Source organism: Pomacea canaliculata, linkage group LG14, assembly GCF_003073045.1.
Source record: "Pomacea canaliculata isolate SZHN2017 linkage group LG14, ASM307304v1, whole genome shotgun sequence".
Lineage (NCBI taxonomy): Eukaryota > Metazoa > Mollusca > Gastropoda > Architaenioglossa > Ampullariidae > Pomacea > Pomacea canaliculata.
The window spans coordinates 3,872,482-3,889,343 of NC_037603.1; the positions used below are offsets into that span (position 1 = coordinate 3,872,482).

General features: G+C 41.5%; 1 protein-coding gene across 11 annotated transcripts in view; it reads right to left on the reverse strand.

Moving 5' to 3' along the window:
- The window catches only part of LOC112555152 (diacylglycerol kinase delta-like), a 95,121-nt gene that overhangs the window by 77,687 nt on the left and 572 nt on the right, over positions 1-16,862 (reverse strand). For 2 of the 11 annotated variants that reach the window (XM_025223403.1, XM_025223402.1), the window contains exon 1: positions 5,542-5,568. The exons of 4 other annotated variants lie outside the window; for them this stretch is intronic. In XM_025223403.1, coding sequence (XP_025079188.1) covers positions 5,542-5,553 — 12 coding nt within the window. In that variant the 5' untranslated portion in view covers positions 5,554-5,568. Of the gene's footprint in view, positions 1-3,139; positions 3,454-5,541; positions 5,569-16,862 lie in introns of those variants that run through there. 5 more of the 11 variants (XM_025223395.1, XM_025223392.1, XM_025223396.1 and 2 more) reach the window with 3 other exon arrangements.

Genomic DNA, 16,862 nt, shown 5'->3' on the forward strand with positions numbered 1-16,862 from the left:
ACTGAATTAATGAATAGGTTTTTAACAGGAAGCTAATCACAACGGGAATGTGTTTTTGTTTAACTTTTGTGTGTGAGGCGATGATATATATATTATGAATGCCAATGTGTTTTATTTTAAAGTCCTCCTATGCTGAGATTTCAGTGTGTGAATGAACAGTCTAGTTACACGTGCCTATTGACATTGTTCCGCGGATATATACAAGATGTCCATCCGCCTGCAGGCCAAACTACATCTAGGCTGGTTTGCACGTGAGGTTTCAAGTGCAAGTCGACTTCGCTAATTAATTTAGTTTTACTAGTAGACTTGCTAATTGCGACCGTCGACTTCCCCTAAATGTTGGGAAATATTTCACCGATCTTTAGGCCGATCTTACTCATCCCTCATCTACCCACCCACCTTCCTGTAAAAAAGACAACATAACAAAGAAGACTGGAGATAAAACTTTAAAAGACAAAAAACTGACTGCCCACCTTGCAGTGTGAACAGACCACTAAAGATTTTCATTGTTTGCCAGGTTTAGGAAGGTTACTTTAATGCGTCGTGACTGTATGTTAAACCTACCCGACTTCCGGTTTCTATTTGCGACTGTTTACTGCAGCACTGCTCCCAGAGGATCCAAGAGGGCGCGTCTGGGAATAGACACAAGCTGGTGATGTTGTTGTTAGGAGAGCCGATCATTTATAGACCACCCACGGAAACTCACGGGTAGTACCTTCTTGTAAATATTTTTTCCTTCAAGTTTCACGAAAAATTCCGGCACGAGAGAGAGATGGGGGTGCATCCTAGGTTCCATTTGGAGATGGGTATAGCAAAATGCGTGTTAGACCCATTCAGCGAGAAAAGAAGGGATGACCCTAGATTTTTCTGGAATAAATTGTGTTTACGGTGGCAAGGACGGGGAAAGAAAAGCGAATCGTACGTTTGAAAATAGCCCACGTTTGAATAAGGAATAAAAAAATAGAGAAAATGCTCTTCGTCCGCCACAACCAAAATAACCCTATAAAACATAAAATGCATTTCGTCATCGTTTATGACCGCAGCTGAACTTGCGCTGGCTTGGGATCGTGCTTGGAAGGGGGCTGCTCAATGAAATATCCCCCCCCCCCATACACACACTTTTCTTTTGTTGGTTCGCCCTCATGCATAAATTTGACTCTCCATTTTCTCCTGCAAGCATTTATAACGATGATGCATGGACAAATAACTGGCTGTGTTGTTCTGTGCTGTGAAAACCTACGTGATTTCTTCTTCACCCTTTTTAACCAAATAAATACGGACAAATCTTTAACCAAGTGTGGCAAAGTTTGTTTATGAACTTTTCTGTAAAACTTTTGCAAACCGTGATCAGAAAGTTTTCCATATTTTTGTTTTAAAAAAAAATGAACAATTAAAAAGCCGTGGAGGTGGCGAGGAAGCGCTTTAATGAAAAGCGACTGTTGACAAGTCAAAAACTCACAAGGTGTGGGAATCTTTCCCGAACAAGAGCCAGCTGTATTAACGGTATTACCTAGAGATCACCTGGTTCAGCGCCTTGCTTTATCCACCTGGTCACATCCTTTGGGTCTTCTTAGCAAACCTATCGGTTCCAAAGAAACGGCTGCGAGCAATGTAAAGAGCAGACGCCAGCATTCCACAACCCACCACCAACCACCAAGTCGACATCTTAATTAATCATATCGATTGATCGAACTGTTAATCAGGGCAGGTACGGTGGTACTACTATTCTAGAAGCTTTCACACATACATAAAATTAGTCTCCTCGACTATTTGAACCCTCGCTCTATGCTTCACTCACCAACACCCTGTTTGGAGTTGTCCAAACAGAAGTGAATAAAGTCAAAAGCAACTTGTTTGGGTAAGGGTATAATGTTTCTCTTAATTATTTTTACTTCCTCCGCCGCCACCACCCGAGACTATAGAACCCACCTCCTGGCTGACAGCCAAGTCATAAACTGAAGCACCGGCCTCGCGTTCCGTTTTAACGGTCGCTGTATTTTGGAGAAGACCTGACGTAACGCGCTTTTGTGTACCCGCTCTGTCTCCCTCCTCCCCAACCCCACGTTCCCTCCTCACCACCCTCACATTCCCTCTCGTGTGTTACCATCCCCCTACAAGTGGGCGCGTCTATAGTTACTTCAAACAGCAAGATCATTACAATCAGGGTGGAACAGCTAATTCGGGTGCGCTGAATAGCCAGTGCAGGTGACTGGAACTAGTCTGTGCCTTTGTGCTCTCGAGGATTGATTATTGTAATTCTCTTTTGGCTGGCGTTCTCGAGTATCGTTTTCACAGACTTCAAAGGATCGAGAATAATGATGCTGCTCGCCTCATCCGTAGACCTTGTAGATGGCAGCATGCATCACCCATCAGTCGCTCTCTTCACTAGCTGCCAATCGGGTATCGTGTAGCCTGCAAACCACCTTACTCCATCGTTTCTAGCACTAGTCCTCAGTACCTCTCCGAACTCACTCTCATCTATACATCCGCGCGACTTCTTTGCTCATCATCTGACACCAAGCTTCTTCGGGTCCCACCAGCTAAGACAAAGATATGGACAGAATCCACCATCAACTTGGAACGAATTGCCAGTCGGCCTCCGTCACTCTGATTCTGTTACCACCATGAAGTCCAGACTTCAGACACATCTTTCAGAACAGCGACTTCACTGTAACCATGACCCTGACCATGAGCGTGCATAATGTGACTGTAATATACTTTGTGTATGTTGTAGAAGTGAGCCTGTCCATTACAGTATATGCGAATGTTGGTATATGCATGATGGTGATTCAGTCTGTATATTATTCCTGTAAAGCACTGAGCCAATCATTGGAAAAGGCTATATAAATCTTCATTATTATTATTATTAGCCTGCCTGAGACCAGTTCTCTGCCACTAATAATACCTTTGGAATAAGCAAATCTCTCAATTGCTACTCCCAGCCCATGAAAATCTCCTGAAGGGCATTCGATGGGCCCCGCCCCTTCCCCTTACTATTTATCCTTATTAGAGAAGCGATGATACGGGTACTGTGTACCGGCAAATTACATTAGTGTCCCCCTACTCTTGCTATCTCAAACACACACACGAGCGCGTGGAGGGTCAGAATGGCGGTTGACAAGAAGTGTCTCAGTCTTACCGGCATGCCCTGCGCGTGGGTGCGTGACGGGACGTGTTGCTGTCGCACGCCACCCTGTGTCGCCGTGTCGCCGCTCGCCCTGTCACCGTTAAGTGCGACGCGTCCTGCCGCATGTGGCCTGTCCACGTTGCCAGCTCTCTCACAGACAGCTGCGTCCACAGCCTCTCCTCCTCTCTCATCTACAGTCCGGCTGCAGCACTCCCCCCAACACATGCAGGTTGTCCGGCAAAGACAGACGACCATCGAACCGGTGACGAGTATGATAACAGACTGGGGTCAAGGAGCGTTGGGAAGCCCCATCCCCACCCCTACGTGCGCACAACTCTCTAGGAAACGCGCACCCGCAAGGCGCTCCCCGAGTCAGCCAATCAGATCGTGCGTGGATTCCCTTCCGGCCGGCCTCGTTTCGCCAGTCAGGTGGGTAAGGGTGCTGTCGAGTATGGAGGTGGTCTCTGCAAACAGGAAAAGGGTCTTTCTACCCTGAAAGGAGCAATATCCTTTTTCCTTTTCTCTCCACCTATCTCCTGTAACGAGTAGCTGATAAACGGGTATGCCAACGGGGTCGTACACCATTTTGTTTTCTTTGCCCAAAGAGTTCGAAAGTCGAGAAACCTTGCGTCATGTTCTCACGGCCAAGTTGGTCAAGGAACTAATTAAAATAAAAACTAAGGTTTCACCTACTAGTCAAAGCAGAATAAAATTAAAGGCAGACCAATCTCCAGACCTCATTTATGGGTGAGACGTTCTACATCATGCACGGAGAAAATAACTGCTGCGAGCAAATGATTAGATTGTCCGCAACACGAAAGGGTATGCGGATGTTACTGCATGTAGTTTAGTGAAAAGGGTAGCAAAAAAATATCCTTCGGGGTTAAATTTGAGGGTCAGGACCAAACAATGACGGGCAAAGAACTCGCAGCTTTTAATTTTCTGAGTTCTATCGCTTTCCTGAGAGGCACTAGAGCAGGCGGAGGTCCGTCTAGAAAGGATGTTCAGCTTTCATTGCTATTTGTTTACTGGTACTTCAGGTTGGCAGTGTCATTTTTGTACATAATAAGTTAAATTGGTGTTTATATGTTATTGATCCCCTTTTATTCCACTTAATGACACCTTCTATTTCTTGACACGCGTTTCGTGATAGTGTGTATGCAAATCATTGTGTGTTGTAACGTCTGTAAAACAAAGGGGTCCGTTACAACAAAAGGCACAGCAAACACACACACCCAAAAACATAGACATCACGATATAAGCAAACACATACTAACACACAACTCTTTTTTTAAAAAAAAAACAACATGAGTACAGCGGAAAGAAAAAAGTGATGGAAGAAGGGACAATAAAACGATTCAAAATAAATAAAAGCTGCTGGAGAACAGTGGAGTGCTGACGACCACTCGTCATCCTGCTCGTTAGTCACAGGTGACGTGCACGTGCGACCCGAAAATAAAAAGTCGATGACCCGACAGTTTTACACACCTCGTAAATAAGACACGCGCTACCGGGTTTGTACCCTCTCCTCCACCCTCCTGTTCGCAGAGATTATCTAAGACACAAAGGGCAGAAGGAGGTGTAAACGCGGTACCCGGGAGAGGAAGCCTCTATAAATACCGTCTCGGTTTTACGTTGGCCCCTTTTTTATCTACCGTCGTTGCCAAAACATCGTATACAACCACACTTATCTTGGTCCTGTGTGGATCAGTAGGTATATCAGCCGAGCAATCAGGAAGAAGTCACGTGGCTTGAAACTGGAAATAACTTCACGCGCAGCATTGTTGTCTTTGTGCAGGTTGGCCGCGACGCCATCTGTTTGCTGATTCTCTTGTTATTTTGTTGTTATGGCCAACTGTTGATTCGTTTGTGGACTATTATGCACAAATTATTATCACTATTATCATTACTGACGATAGTGAAACCATGCACCTTTGTCCTAGTAACCTTATATAGCGCGGTTCTCCAACTAAAGTCAGGCTTACAGCGCTTTACAGAACTTCACAAACAAAATCCATCTCAAGCACCACTACTCTTCCTCCCTTACGGACACGTGACTACCGTCTTCTAAGAAAAAGAATGGTCAGGAGTAATAAGAACTTCTAAGAAAAAGAATCTTCAAGAGTAACACGAACACAGTGGAAATGAATTGTTGTTTTCATGGTCTGATGAGAGGAGCGGAGAGAAAGAAGAGAGGTTTGTTCAAGTAAGACAGAAGGTGAATGCAACATGATTCGTGTACCGATGCCCCCTGAGGTAGAGAGTCGGCAGTTGTGTGACATTATTCTGACAAGATAATAGCTACAATCGGCTCACAAGCATTGCAAAAGAGAATATAGGACTAGTATTGTTAACAGACGAGTGTAAATAAGACAATAAAAATGTTTTTAAAAGAAATGCGGATTACAACCAACCTGTCGGCCCATTTCAGTGGGAGAAGATGACACTGCAAGGGCGCAGGAGACACAAGACCAAAGTCTGGGCTTCTTTTACAAGGCATCGCACATTTAAAAACTTTTTCATCACAACACTGTACATTCCGATAACAAACTGACAAGAATCAAATTTCAGGAAGATGTTCTATTCCCATTTTAGAATGCATTTTTTTGTTCCATTTTCCACAGCTGTCCTAGTTTAGAATGAGAATGCGTCAGCCTATAAAAGTAATGTTGAAGAATTGCTCAGTCAATCAAAAGACTGAGGATGGAACACCACGTGGAAACCGTTAGGTGACGCACGTTAGAGTCGATAAACGAGTTCAGCAAACTGGGTATTCGGGGTGCTCAACAAACCGGCACCAGGAGCACCAACAAGAGTGACATTTGAGACTCGGTATACATGACAGAATTTCCATTAGAATGAAACTGTATGAGGAACAAATGAAACTAAAAAAAAAAAAAGGGTTGGTGACTTCCTGTTGTCTCACATCAGAACTAGTCCGATAGGCGCAACAAGTTGGTGAAGCACATCGTTCTAGCGTGAAGATAATCTTTGTTTCCTTCCGACATCATTGAAGCAGACCGTCAGATACAACCGATTTAGGTCCTATCAAGTGACCCTTAGCTGGCAGATGGGTTGGTCTCCAATTTTACGCAGACCCAGGTCTTTTTTTCTTCCTAGCTTGTCATGAAAACAAAAGTGGATAAGGCAGTTTGACTGCGATGACAGGAGTACAATTGTTGAACAATTTACACTAATAGTGAAGTCTCCAAAATACTTCGTACTGTCACGCTTTCATCATGAAAGGCAACGAAAATAAAAGAATGAAAGGAACAAAAGAAAGGAAACAAGAAACCAAGACCGGGAAAAGATCAAAGGGTACAGGTTTTGGTGTCCATGACTCATTCATTCTTATCACCTGTACTCACCACGTTTGTCTGATAAGCTAAGCTCTTATTACTACCCCCACCATTCTCACCCGGCCACCCTTCCTACCTCGGTCGCTCCCTATCCTCACCCACCAGCTCTACGCCTCTCCACCCATCCTTGCAAGCAAGCAGCACGTGCGGCCGCCCAAACGCACGACTCGGCGTATCGGCAACACGTCAGCGAGTTCAGGGGTCACGACGCGAGCAGGGCATGGTGCGATTACAGACTCCGATAACTCGTCTGACGCCCTCTCGCGCCTGCCTTGACCTTTGGGTGCGCGCTGACGACTGTAAATCTGACAACGTGCACATCCTGTGGCGAAGTGTGAGCCGGATCCTTGTTTGGTTTTTTTTTTTTCAAAGAAAAAAAAGGAGGAAGAGGTGAGTCCGTCACGCGAAGAAAGCTGTAGGTGTCCCGAGAAAAGGACAATGAAACGACGCTTGACAAATGAAAAGATCGGCGGGAAATCGTTAACTGTAGCGATTTGTATTACTTGACACAAGGGGTAGGAGGGGGAAGATCGAGAAAGTGGGACAGGGACAGAGAGACGAAAGACGAGATGACAAAAAAAAAGTTGGGAGGAGGTGGCATGAAGGAAAGACCAGAGAAAGCGGATGCGACGGTCGTACCAGGGATAAATCACGAAAGGTGTCGAGGGCTGTACTAGTAAACTGTTCTGAAGTAAAACACAAAAGCACGACATTTGCCCACAATATATAATTTCGTAGGTGACTATACACATTAAAAAAAAATCCAACTCAAATAACTGCGACAGGAACTCACCACTCATCCTAACACACACACACACTAATATGTGTATACATAGTTATCGGGTCGTCGGCAATGTTTTTCACCAAGGTGATCAGATGTAATGACAGTTCGTCTGTACGAGGCCGACACCGTTGCTTGGAAGGCGGTGCTCGCACACTTAATAACCTGTTTGTGATTAGAGCCTTCTACCGCTCTCTCATGGCTATCTTACACAAACAACAGTGAGGTTTTTGTACACTGTTGATAATAACGCAGCATGCTCATAGACTGAAATATAATAGACAACAGTTTTTTTTTCTGGGTCACACAACATATGGCTTTGAATGAGCAAAACATTTCAACATACATGGCAAACGTGAGTAAGAGCATGGCAACCTAACAATCTCTCACACAAACACATGGATATTTTTACAGTCTCTCCCAAGCAAGTTAAACTTATAAATCTGAAAGCAAATAGAAGCCCAGATAACAAAGAGAAGGGAAAAAAAAGAGAAATGGATTAGAGGTGTAAAGACTATGCTTGACGACGATTCCGATGTCATTCTGTGTGTGTTGGTGGGATTGGGGGGGGGGGGGTAGATGTTTCTTCACAGTTAAGTCCCTGAACTGCTTCAACTCGTTTTCCAAATATTAAAAATAATTTAAAAAATAATCTCACAAACTGTCTTTGAGCTTCACTGTCTGTCAATGATTAGGAATGATGATGATACAGAAGAAAAAAATCCTTTAGCGGCAAAGCAGACAGTAAGATACAAAAAGCATCAGAAATAATACTCCCGACAGTCAACAACAGAAAAACCATTCAAAACTCAAAATTGTATGAAATGCAACGGGCGGCTCCATGTCCTTCGCGAGCTGGCACCAAGGACCATACCCCGCCCGCCTCCAACCTCCAGGGTTTGCCTTGGGTTCAGCTACCTCCATAGACAGGCTCCTACAACCAAGCATCAAGTCAGGACATCTTCACGCCCCTGCTGTCAGAGAGCATCCGTTGCTGCAACAGCACGTGCACGTGTCCTCCTTCCCTCGCTTCCACCCAGTCAGCTCTCGTGTTTCTCTCCACTTATTTCTCAATCACTTCGGCTCGTTCGTTCTCTCCGGAGGATCGTATTCGATGTCCGCGCCCGTGTCTATTGGTCCCAATGGCGTTCAGTGTAAGGTCACCACTCGCCGGCAAAGTCAAAGGTCAAGTTCTGGCTATGTCTTGCGAAAAAAGAAAAATCGGGTGGGGGACTAAGACAGAAGGGAGAAGAAGGGGTAGGGAGGAGTGTAGAGAAAGCCATTGATCGTAGAAATGAAAGCGATAGATATCGATTCTCTTGCGTAAGTCGGGAAATTCTGGAAGGCGCGTGTGGATCCTCACCAGCAGGAGGTGGGAGTGGGTATAGCGCTGCCTGAAACACAGGGTCGGATCTCGTCACCTTTGACTTTACAGTGTAGTACGAGTAGTGTGAGCTATCGCCATCTTAATTGTATAGAAAATGGTGCTGAAAATGTAACACACACACACGTGTGCTGAACTGAGGAAATCAAAATCGTAAATTTTCAAGACTATTTTTATTGCTTTCCAAGTACATCGCGCATTATACAAGTTTTCATTGCAACAAAAACAAAACCTACACGTAAACAAAAGATTTTATACCTTGTGCACGTTTACAAAAGGCAAAATTGAAAGAGGGGAATGAGATCCACCAGTGTTTACTAGGTTTTGCTTGTTTGCTTTTTTTGTTTTGGAGGAGGAGGAAATTTATTTTTTTGTTGTCTATTGCGATCAGACAAAATAACAAAAACGAGGGTGGGGTAGGTGAAGAAGGAAATGCACAGCGAAAAGGCACTAATAAAAAAAACATTAATGTCGATACTGTTCAATGCTGAAACAGCCAACACCCTTTTTTGTTTAAACCTATCTGCATTTTTCATGTGTTAAAAAGGGGAGGGGATGAATATTGAAATACAAGAGAATATTGTAGCACATGGTAAGTTTTCTTCGTAGCACACCAATTTCTTCACTCGCTCAATGTTTAAAAAAATTAATCAGTTAGAGTTTGACTAAGCATTATGATGTAGTTCCATTTTGCTCAAGAAAATATGTCAGTCCACTGAATATAATAAAGCTAACATCCTGGTGCAAAGACACCTGCAAGCTCCAAAGGAAAACGCGTGCACGCGCGCTTGCACATGACAATAAATGTTTTACAAGCTTTGCTTTACCACAGATGGAAATCGGATTTAGCTCTCAACCTCAAGAGAGGAAAGGGAAGAGCAAGGACGTAAGGAAGACATACTATGTGATCGGAAATCCGCATTTTCTATCGCAGAGGTAGTCAGACATTTTGTCAAAAATAATCGTTGAAATGTCTAGCCCTTCTCGTCAACCGTTCACCTCTATGCGCGAAATAAAATGATAAAGGAATTGGATCGTGGAACTGGAGTAGGTAATTGCTCAGTGCAACATTCGCGACTTCAGGAGCTTTTTGCCCATCGGACAGGATTGGAGACAGCGAAAAGCCTGAAATGTTGCAATAATCAGATACTCGCAACAGACAACCTTCCTCTTCCTAACACCCCCACCTATCCCACAAAAGCAACAACAACCAACCGAACTCGAAGTCTGAACATGGTAAGCTGTCAGGTGTGTAGCCATAAGAATTGCAGGCGATAGGTCTGTCTCTGTTATCACTGAACTTGGGTAAGTCTGAGACTGGTGCCATGTTTTACGTGAAAATCATCTCGAAAAGCACAGGTATTTTGTACACATAAGGTGAGTGCTATCTTCTTCATCATATGTCTTACGCACACGGCAAAGGCATCTATAATTATTCGGTTTCTTGTCTGCTAATAAGGTAAGTAAAAGTGTAGTCGGGGAATTAAGACATTAAGACCGCACTTTTCACCGGGCCAAATATTTATTTCTTTATTTTATTTTATGAGGGCGGTATCTATCTGCTTTCCCTAGCTGACTCCCTACCCCTACCCTATTCAGGATTACGTACCCATTCAAAAGCTGGGTCAACAGGGGAAGTACGCTGCGTCACACGGGAATCGAACCAGCTAGTGAACAGCAGCATGCTCAAACCAATCGGCCATCTTCTTGAAGTTGATAGTTAAACCGGAAGCGAATTTGTGCTTTGGCCTCGTTCTAGAAGTTGACGTGGGGAAAATTCGTCTGCAAGCAGTCCAGCGCGTTTGCATGCTATTACGTGAACTGACTCCACTACGTGACCCAGTCATGTCTACACACACCCTTATCAGGCTGGTATTCATCCTGTGCCTGGAGTAGTGTACAAACCCCAAAGACTACGAGACGAAACAGCAGCAAACCACATTCAAGAGGACATGTGTCAGCTGTTATCAGTTAGGTGCCTATAGATGGGCAAGAATGTCACCTTTCCGACCTGAACGTGCGAGAGCATTAATAATCATATTAAAATGTCGTGAACCCGTCCTTCGGGTAACTGCCGTTTATTTAAAACCCCAGCACCAATCCCCTCCCTCTACCCTAAAATGTGTATCTATCATTGTTTGGGGTGTGGGATCAGAGACACTGAGATATAAGAAAAAACTTATGCTTCCTGGTGTAGGGTGCGCAGAAATGAACCTGCTAAAGAACCAAGCAGAACACTACTAACTTCTAACCATAACCGCCAACAGTAAAATCTATATACCTTCAAAATAAACTCAAATCACTCAAAGAAAGTTTCAAAAGTGAAGTAAATAATCAAATATAACATAATTGTATGCAAGTAACTATTTGCCTATTTTTTCTGTGCCTTTATCGAGAAGAATTGTCGACGTCAGCACTTATTTGAAACCTGAAGCTATTACTGTCACATACTCAGTCTTCTGAGAGCTCAAGTCTGATCGAATCACTCCAGGAGTCAAGGGTCATCAGCATGGTGTCGATAGTTAAATGGTGCCGTTAGGCTGACACGAAGTATAACTATCTGCCATGGTGTGGTTCATCCTGCGTACACTTGCTGTAAAAGCCACAGACGAAAAAATGTGAATGTTATAAACTACAGAAGTCAGTGGAAATGGCATAGTAGTATATTGTTGTCAAAGATCTTATCTCCGTCGTCCATTTTTCGATTGTTGTCTTCCATTCCTTCAAACATCAAAATCCTCTCCCCGGAAAGTGTATGTGGTGAGGGGAGGGGAGGGTGGAAGAAGAAAACGAACTGTTTTGATTTAAAAACTTAATTACAAAAATACAAAATTCAGTCTGCAGAGTTGTACCCATGATGTAGTCTTCATTTAAACACATCTGCCTCCACCACCCCACCAACATCCTCCGTTCTGATCATAACAGGACTCGTAATTACGCCGTATTTTTCACGTGTAAATATTTCTTGACCACAGCTTTTCTCCAACATTCTGCCATATTTGAAATGAACAATATATTTTATAGTCCACAATGGTGGACTGCACAATGCTACCGGATCTGGTGCAGCTGTACAGGTGTGCGATTCACATCGCCGAATTGTTGTTTCCGGTTAAATGTTGGAGGCGCATCACAACGGAAGATCAGATGATAAGGTTCGATTAAACAATGATATTTGGTAGCATTGAACACGCACGTGGATGTATTTGCCTAAAAGCATGCTGAGAGCAGGTTTGAAAGGATCCATAGCCAACAGGAATAGTGAGGCGTAAATGGTTCACAGTGTCTAGGCATCCACCTTTTCTGACGCCTTGATGAAGCGAGATCTTTCCTTTGTTTACTTTGACAACATGTTCTTCTTGCAACAACACTGTCATCTAAGACCATGAGTATTTAAGTGGCAAAATAGGCAGAAAATAGTTGAACAAATACTTCTCTCCTTTTTTTTTTTTGCACTCTAGATACCATTCTCTGGTTGGTTCTTTTCCACAGCCTGCTGTTGGACATCTTTTCAGGCCATCTCATTCCTAGGATATGGCATAGGCATCGGTTGGTAAAGGTCTGGAGCTTGTTGTTGATGGGATTTGTCACTCTCCAGGTTTCAGAACCATACAGTAGACTGCCTTCACATTGGTGTTGAAGATGGGGGTCTTATTGCGAAAGATATTGCTCTACCATCCTTGTTGACAATGCTCCCCAGATAATTCCACGTGCCATACACTCGATAAATTTTACTAGCCATGATATTATGTTAGCTCAAGTGACCCAATGCAGTGCACCAATTATATCTACTGTCCTGTATATATATATAGAGAAGAGAGATAGAGTATATTTATTCATCTGTATATTGCTAATGCATGAGCACCAATAAATCTTTCCTGTAATTGAGGATTAATAAAGTATTGTTACTATAATACGCTATTTTATACCTTGTAAAGGTAAAAATGCCTCATGTTACAATTGTTATATACCATACTATAATAAGTTATTATATACCTTCAAAGATAAGTATGTAACAAACCAAAATTATTGTTTGCTGCCTTTTCATAAAGGATGATTAAGTCTTTTTGTTCCTCATAACAACATGATTGTTTGTACATCTTGCTCTCTGCTGTCTGATGCAATGCAGTGTTATGAGCAAAGATGAATACAAAAGCCAAATGACAAGCAAATACTATCATATTTATTGGCTCCACAGCTGTTACACAATCCATCTGAGGCCACTGATGGCTAATCAGACCATGCAGGTGTAACATGAACATTTGCTGTTACCCCTACTATTCAGTATCTTTTACTTTTTATGTGTAAATGTTCAGCCTGGTGAATTTGTTCATTAATGTGTGTGGAAGTGTGGGGGAGGGGGAAAGGAAGGGGAAACTGATGGGAGGAGATATCTAGGCAGTAAAATGCCAGGGGTTGACTTGCTTCTCAGATTGAGGAAGAATATTTTTACAGGCTCTGCCATCACCCCAGTTTAGGGTTGTTATTTTCTTTTTCTTTTTTTTTTCCTCTCTGACATCACAGCATTTATTTTTCTCTATGTAAGAAATTTGTTTCTCAAAAGCAGGGATAAGCACTGGGCTGAAATGTGTATTTCATTGCTCTCTGGAACCCAGATGAGTTGCCTGAAAGTAGTGAACTGCCCTTGACTGCCATTACAAACATTGACATTTCTATTCTGTCTCCATCAGTTCCCCTGCAGCATAATGGGCAGATGAGTCTACAGCTGGCTGGCCAGCCTAGCTCTGCAACCCTACTTCCCTACTTCTAATACAGTTTAAAATGGCACAGACATTTTTATCACTTTCAGTTAAACAATTATTCTCTTGTAAGAGAATGGGTTTCCTGCTTTGAGAAAATTGCCAAAATTTTAATAGTGATTCTGTTTCTCTGAGTAAATCTCTCACACTCCAAGCTTTAGCAAACTGGCTCCAGCATTCAGCTATAATTGGCATGCAGCTATCGTTACTTTCACTTAATGCAATACCAATCATAATTATATTGTATGTATGCCAGGTGTATTGTGTTATTAAAAAGAAGGTTGTAATTAAGTATGCAGAAATTGCTCGATACAATGCACAGACTTTAACAAGCACTGTAAACAACATTGATTGCTTGCATCCTACTTCATCTTACTGAGCTCTCTGTACACTGTACAACTTACAAAATGTCCCAGGCATCTTTTACCAGTGGAGAAGTAATGAACAATTATTTGACCATCATCATAAGCAATGAATCACATTTCAGCAGTAGCTATTTCCCTATATAATGTATTCTCCTTATTTCCTTATTGATAATTTTTTTTCTCTTTAGCTAGATTTTATCCTACTGTGACATTTAACCAAAAAAAAAAAATCAAACAATAAAATTAAATCAGTATAATAATTATGGTCCCATAAAAATACAGTCATGTGCTACAAAATGTTTTTTTAGTCAATCCTATTACTCTCTGATGTTTGCAGAATCATGCAATTGCCTAATGTTGCACTTCTCAGAATTTATCTCCATTGTTAAACAATGCATGACTATATTATTTCTTTGTCTCTAGGATCAGCTAACACTCAGAACCTGGTAAATTACATTGTATTTTTGCAACAAACAGAATAAAAATCCCACTGACAAGTATCTTCCCCAGATAGTGATATACTGTGCCACTAGTAAACTGATTTAAATCTAAAAAAGGTTACAATTTAAAAAAAAAAAAATTCTCATATCAAAACCTACCCTTAAACATAATGTACATCATGTATATGCACATAAAGATATCATCAAAACTTTTTTTAAAAAATCCTCTTAACAAATAGTATAATTCATGTATCAATACTTGATGTGTCAGTCGAAACGAATGTAGCATCCAGCCTTCAATTAATGTATGATTTTTTTTATTGCTGCAAATGTAATAACCATTTAACATTTAAAAGCCAGGTGGGTTTTTTAACAGAACTTTGCTGTGACAAGTTCCAAGAAAGCAACAAAAAAAAATTTAACACTGAATTGCCTTCATAAGAAAAACAATATCCAGTTCTCAAAATCTTTTTAGTTTTTATGTAGACTATACAGACTGACAAAATGGAAACGGAGAGATAACCAGCTAGATTTACTCTCTTTTTTTGTGGAAACAAAATTTTCAACAGAAGCATGTACTAACTGCTTTACCAATTTTTCAAAAATATCCTGTTACTTTGATGAAAGAAATAAAATAAACTCTCTGTAAATAATGCTTCCAAACAATATACAAGCAACTTTAGTATGTAAGAGATAGCTATACTGTTCACTTGGCAGCAGCTTGTAATGAACAGAGTTATCAGTTGACCTATGCCTTGTTAGAAGTGCTACAAGAAATTTTTCAGTTTTATTTATATTAAAACAGCCTTATATTAAAAACATTGCATAAGCAATGCTGCAGTGTGTCAGTAACTTTTAGCCTCTTTGGCATCAATCACAAGTGTTATTCAGGCTTGAAATTTTATGCAAAAATCCCTTGGGATAGCCTGATTTGACCCCAGTGATCCATAGCATAATTTGGGATAGCCCAGGGGTGCCCGACCTACAGCCCACGGGCCACATCTGGAGGTGCATCATCTGGCCCGCTCCTTTTAAGCAGACACAACATAATTTCATTTTGGATGTCATGATTCTGGCAAATCCGCCATGTTCTGGCCTGTGAGATTTTTTATCCTATCTAGTGCAGCTCTAGGGTGAGAAAAGGTTGGGCACCACTGGGATAGCCTGATTTGACTCCAGATGCTTTCTCATGCTGAGGTTAAGCATTTAAAGATAAAACTTTGATCCAGAATAATGCTCTATTTAGGAGGTTAATTATCCCAAATACCTGTGTAGTACGATTTTAATAATAATGTATTGAAGTCAATGATAAAACTTCATAAGCAATAGACTGGTCTTACTTTAAAGACTTAAACTGCATTTTATCACATATCCTTACCTTCAGTTAAGTTTTTTTCCAGTATAGCATAACTAGCAATATGTAAAAGAAATACTTTAATTAAGTTTTACTAGTTTATCACAGCTGATATGGAACCTCAAAACATTTCACCTTTATTTGAATTTCAGCTAATTTTAATGAACTTGATAACCTTGAATTGTTGCATTTTCTTTACTTTTCATAGTACTAAATAGTAAACTTTCCACTTGTCAAAATAGTTCTTCTACACCTATGCTGGTAGCTGTTTAAAATCCTGGCATTACAAAGGTGTGTATTTGTATGTATGTGTGTAAGAGACAGAGCAAGAGAAGGCAGACTCTGGAACTTTCATACACATTCAGAGCCTGTGTTTCCCATAACATACGAGTATTGCATGTCACCTAGGAAGTTTGAAAATGTGAACGATTTGACATCAAGGGCACAAAAATGTGAGAGTTTAGATGGGAGATCTCAATGTATAAAACACATACTGTTACATGCATAGAAACGTGATTTCAGGGATAAACGTCATAATAATATTAACATACATAACTGCTGTACATTTTTTTAAATTTTGTTGAGACATGACCGGTAGAAGTCAATAACTTTGAATTGCTGAGGATGGCGCTTAAGGTAAAAACCCCAACAACTTAAACGGGGAGTATGAAATTTGAAAACTCCCCACCTTTTATGGCTAGGAAACTTATGTGCAAAGCATGTGACTATTGCATAATACTTCAGCGGACACTAATATGACCATTAGCAGCAATCGAGCACCAACTGTGCAACTCCCTCTCTCTAAATCCTTGACTGGCTCTCCATCTGATCTCCAATGTAATCAATGAATCATCGTGATCGTGATCGTTTACAGCCATTTTCTGATTAACACATTCCGTCTTCATCAAACGTTTTCAATCAACGTGATGATTCCCCAGCTTCTACTAGTACTTTTTGTCTCCTCATCTCTGTCACGTTGCAAAAATTTAGCCCGTTAACTTTATATCGTTAGAAGGTGCGGGAGGGGGAGGGGTGTTGAGAGACAATGCAACAACCACGGGTTGGTAAAAAAACAGCAGGGTTCCTTGTATTGCAATAAAATTCAACAAAGGTCTGACACAAAATTCACTCATATTTTCACACTTCATTAAGATGCCATGCAGATCGTATCACCTTTCTGTGGAGCCACCTAATCGCAAAATCAGATGCCCCCATCGCCATCCAAAAGTTACGATCGGTGATGCAAGCTAGGTGCGCTATTTTCGTAAGCGTTAAACTATTATAAAGCATACTCA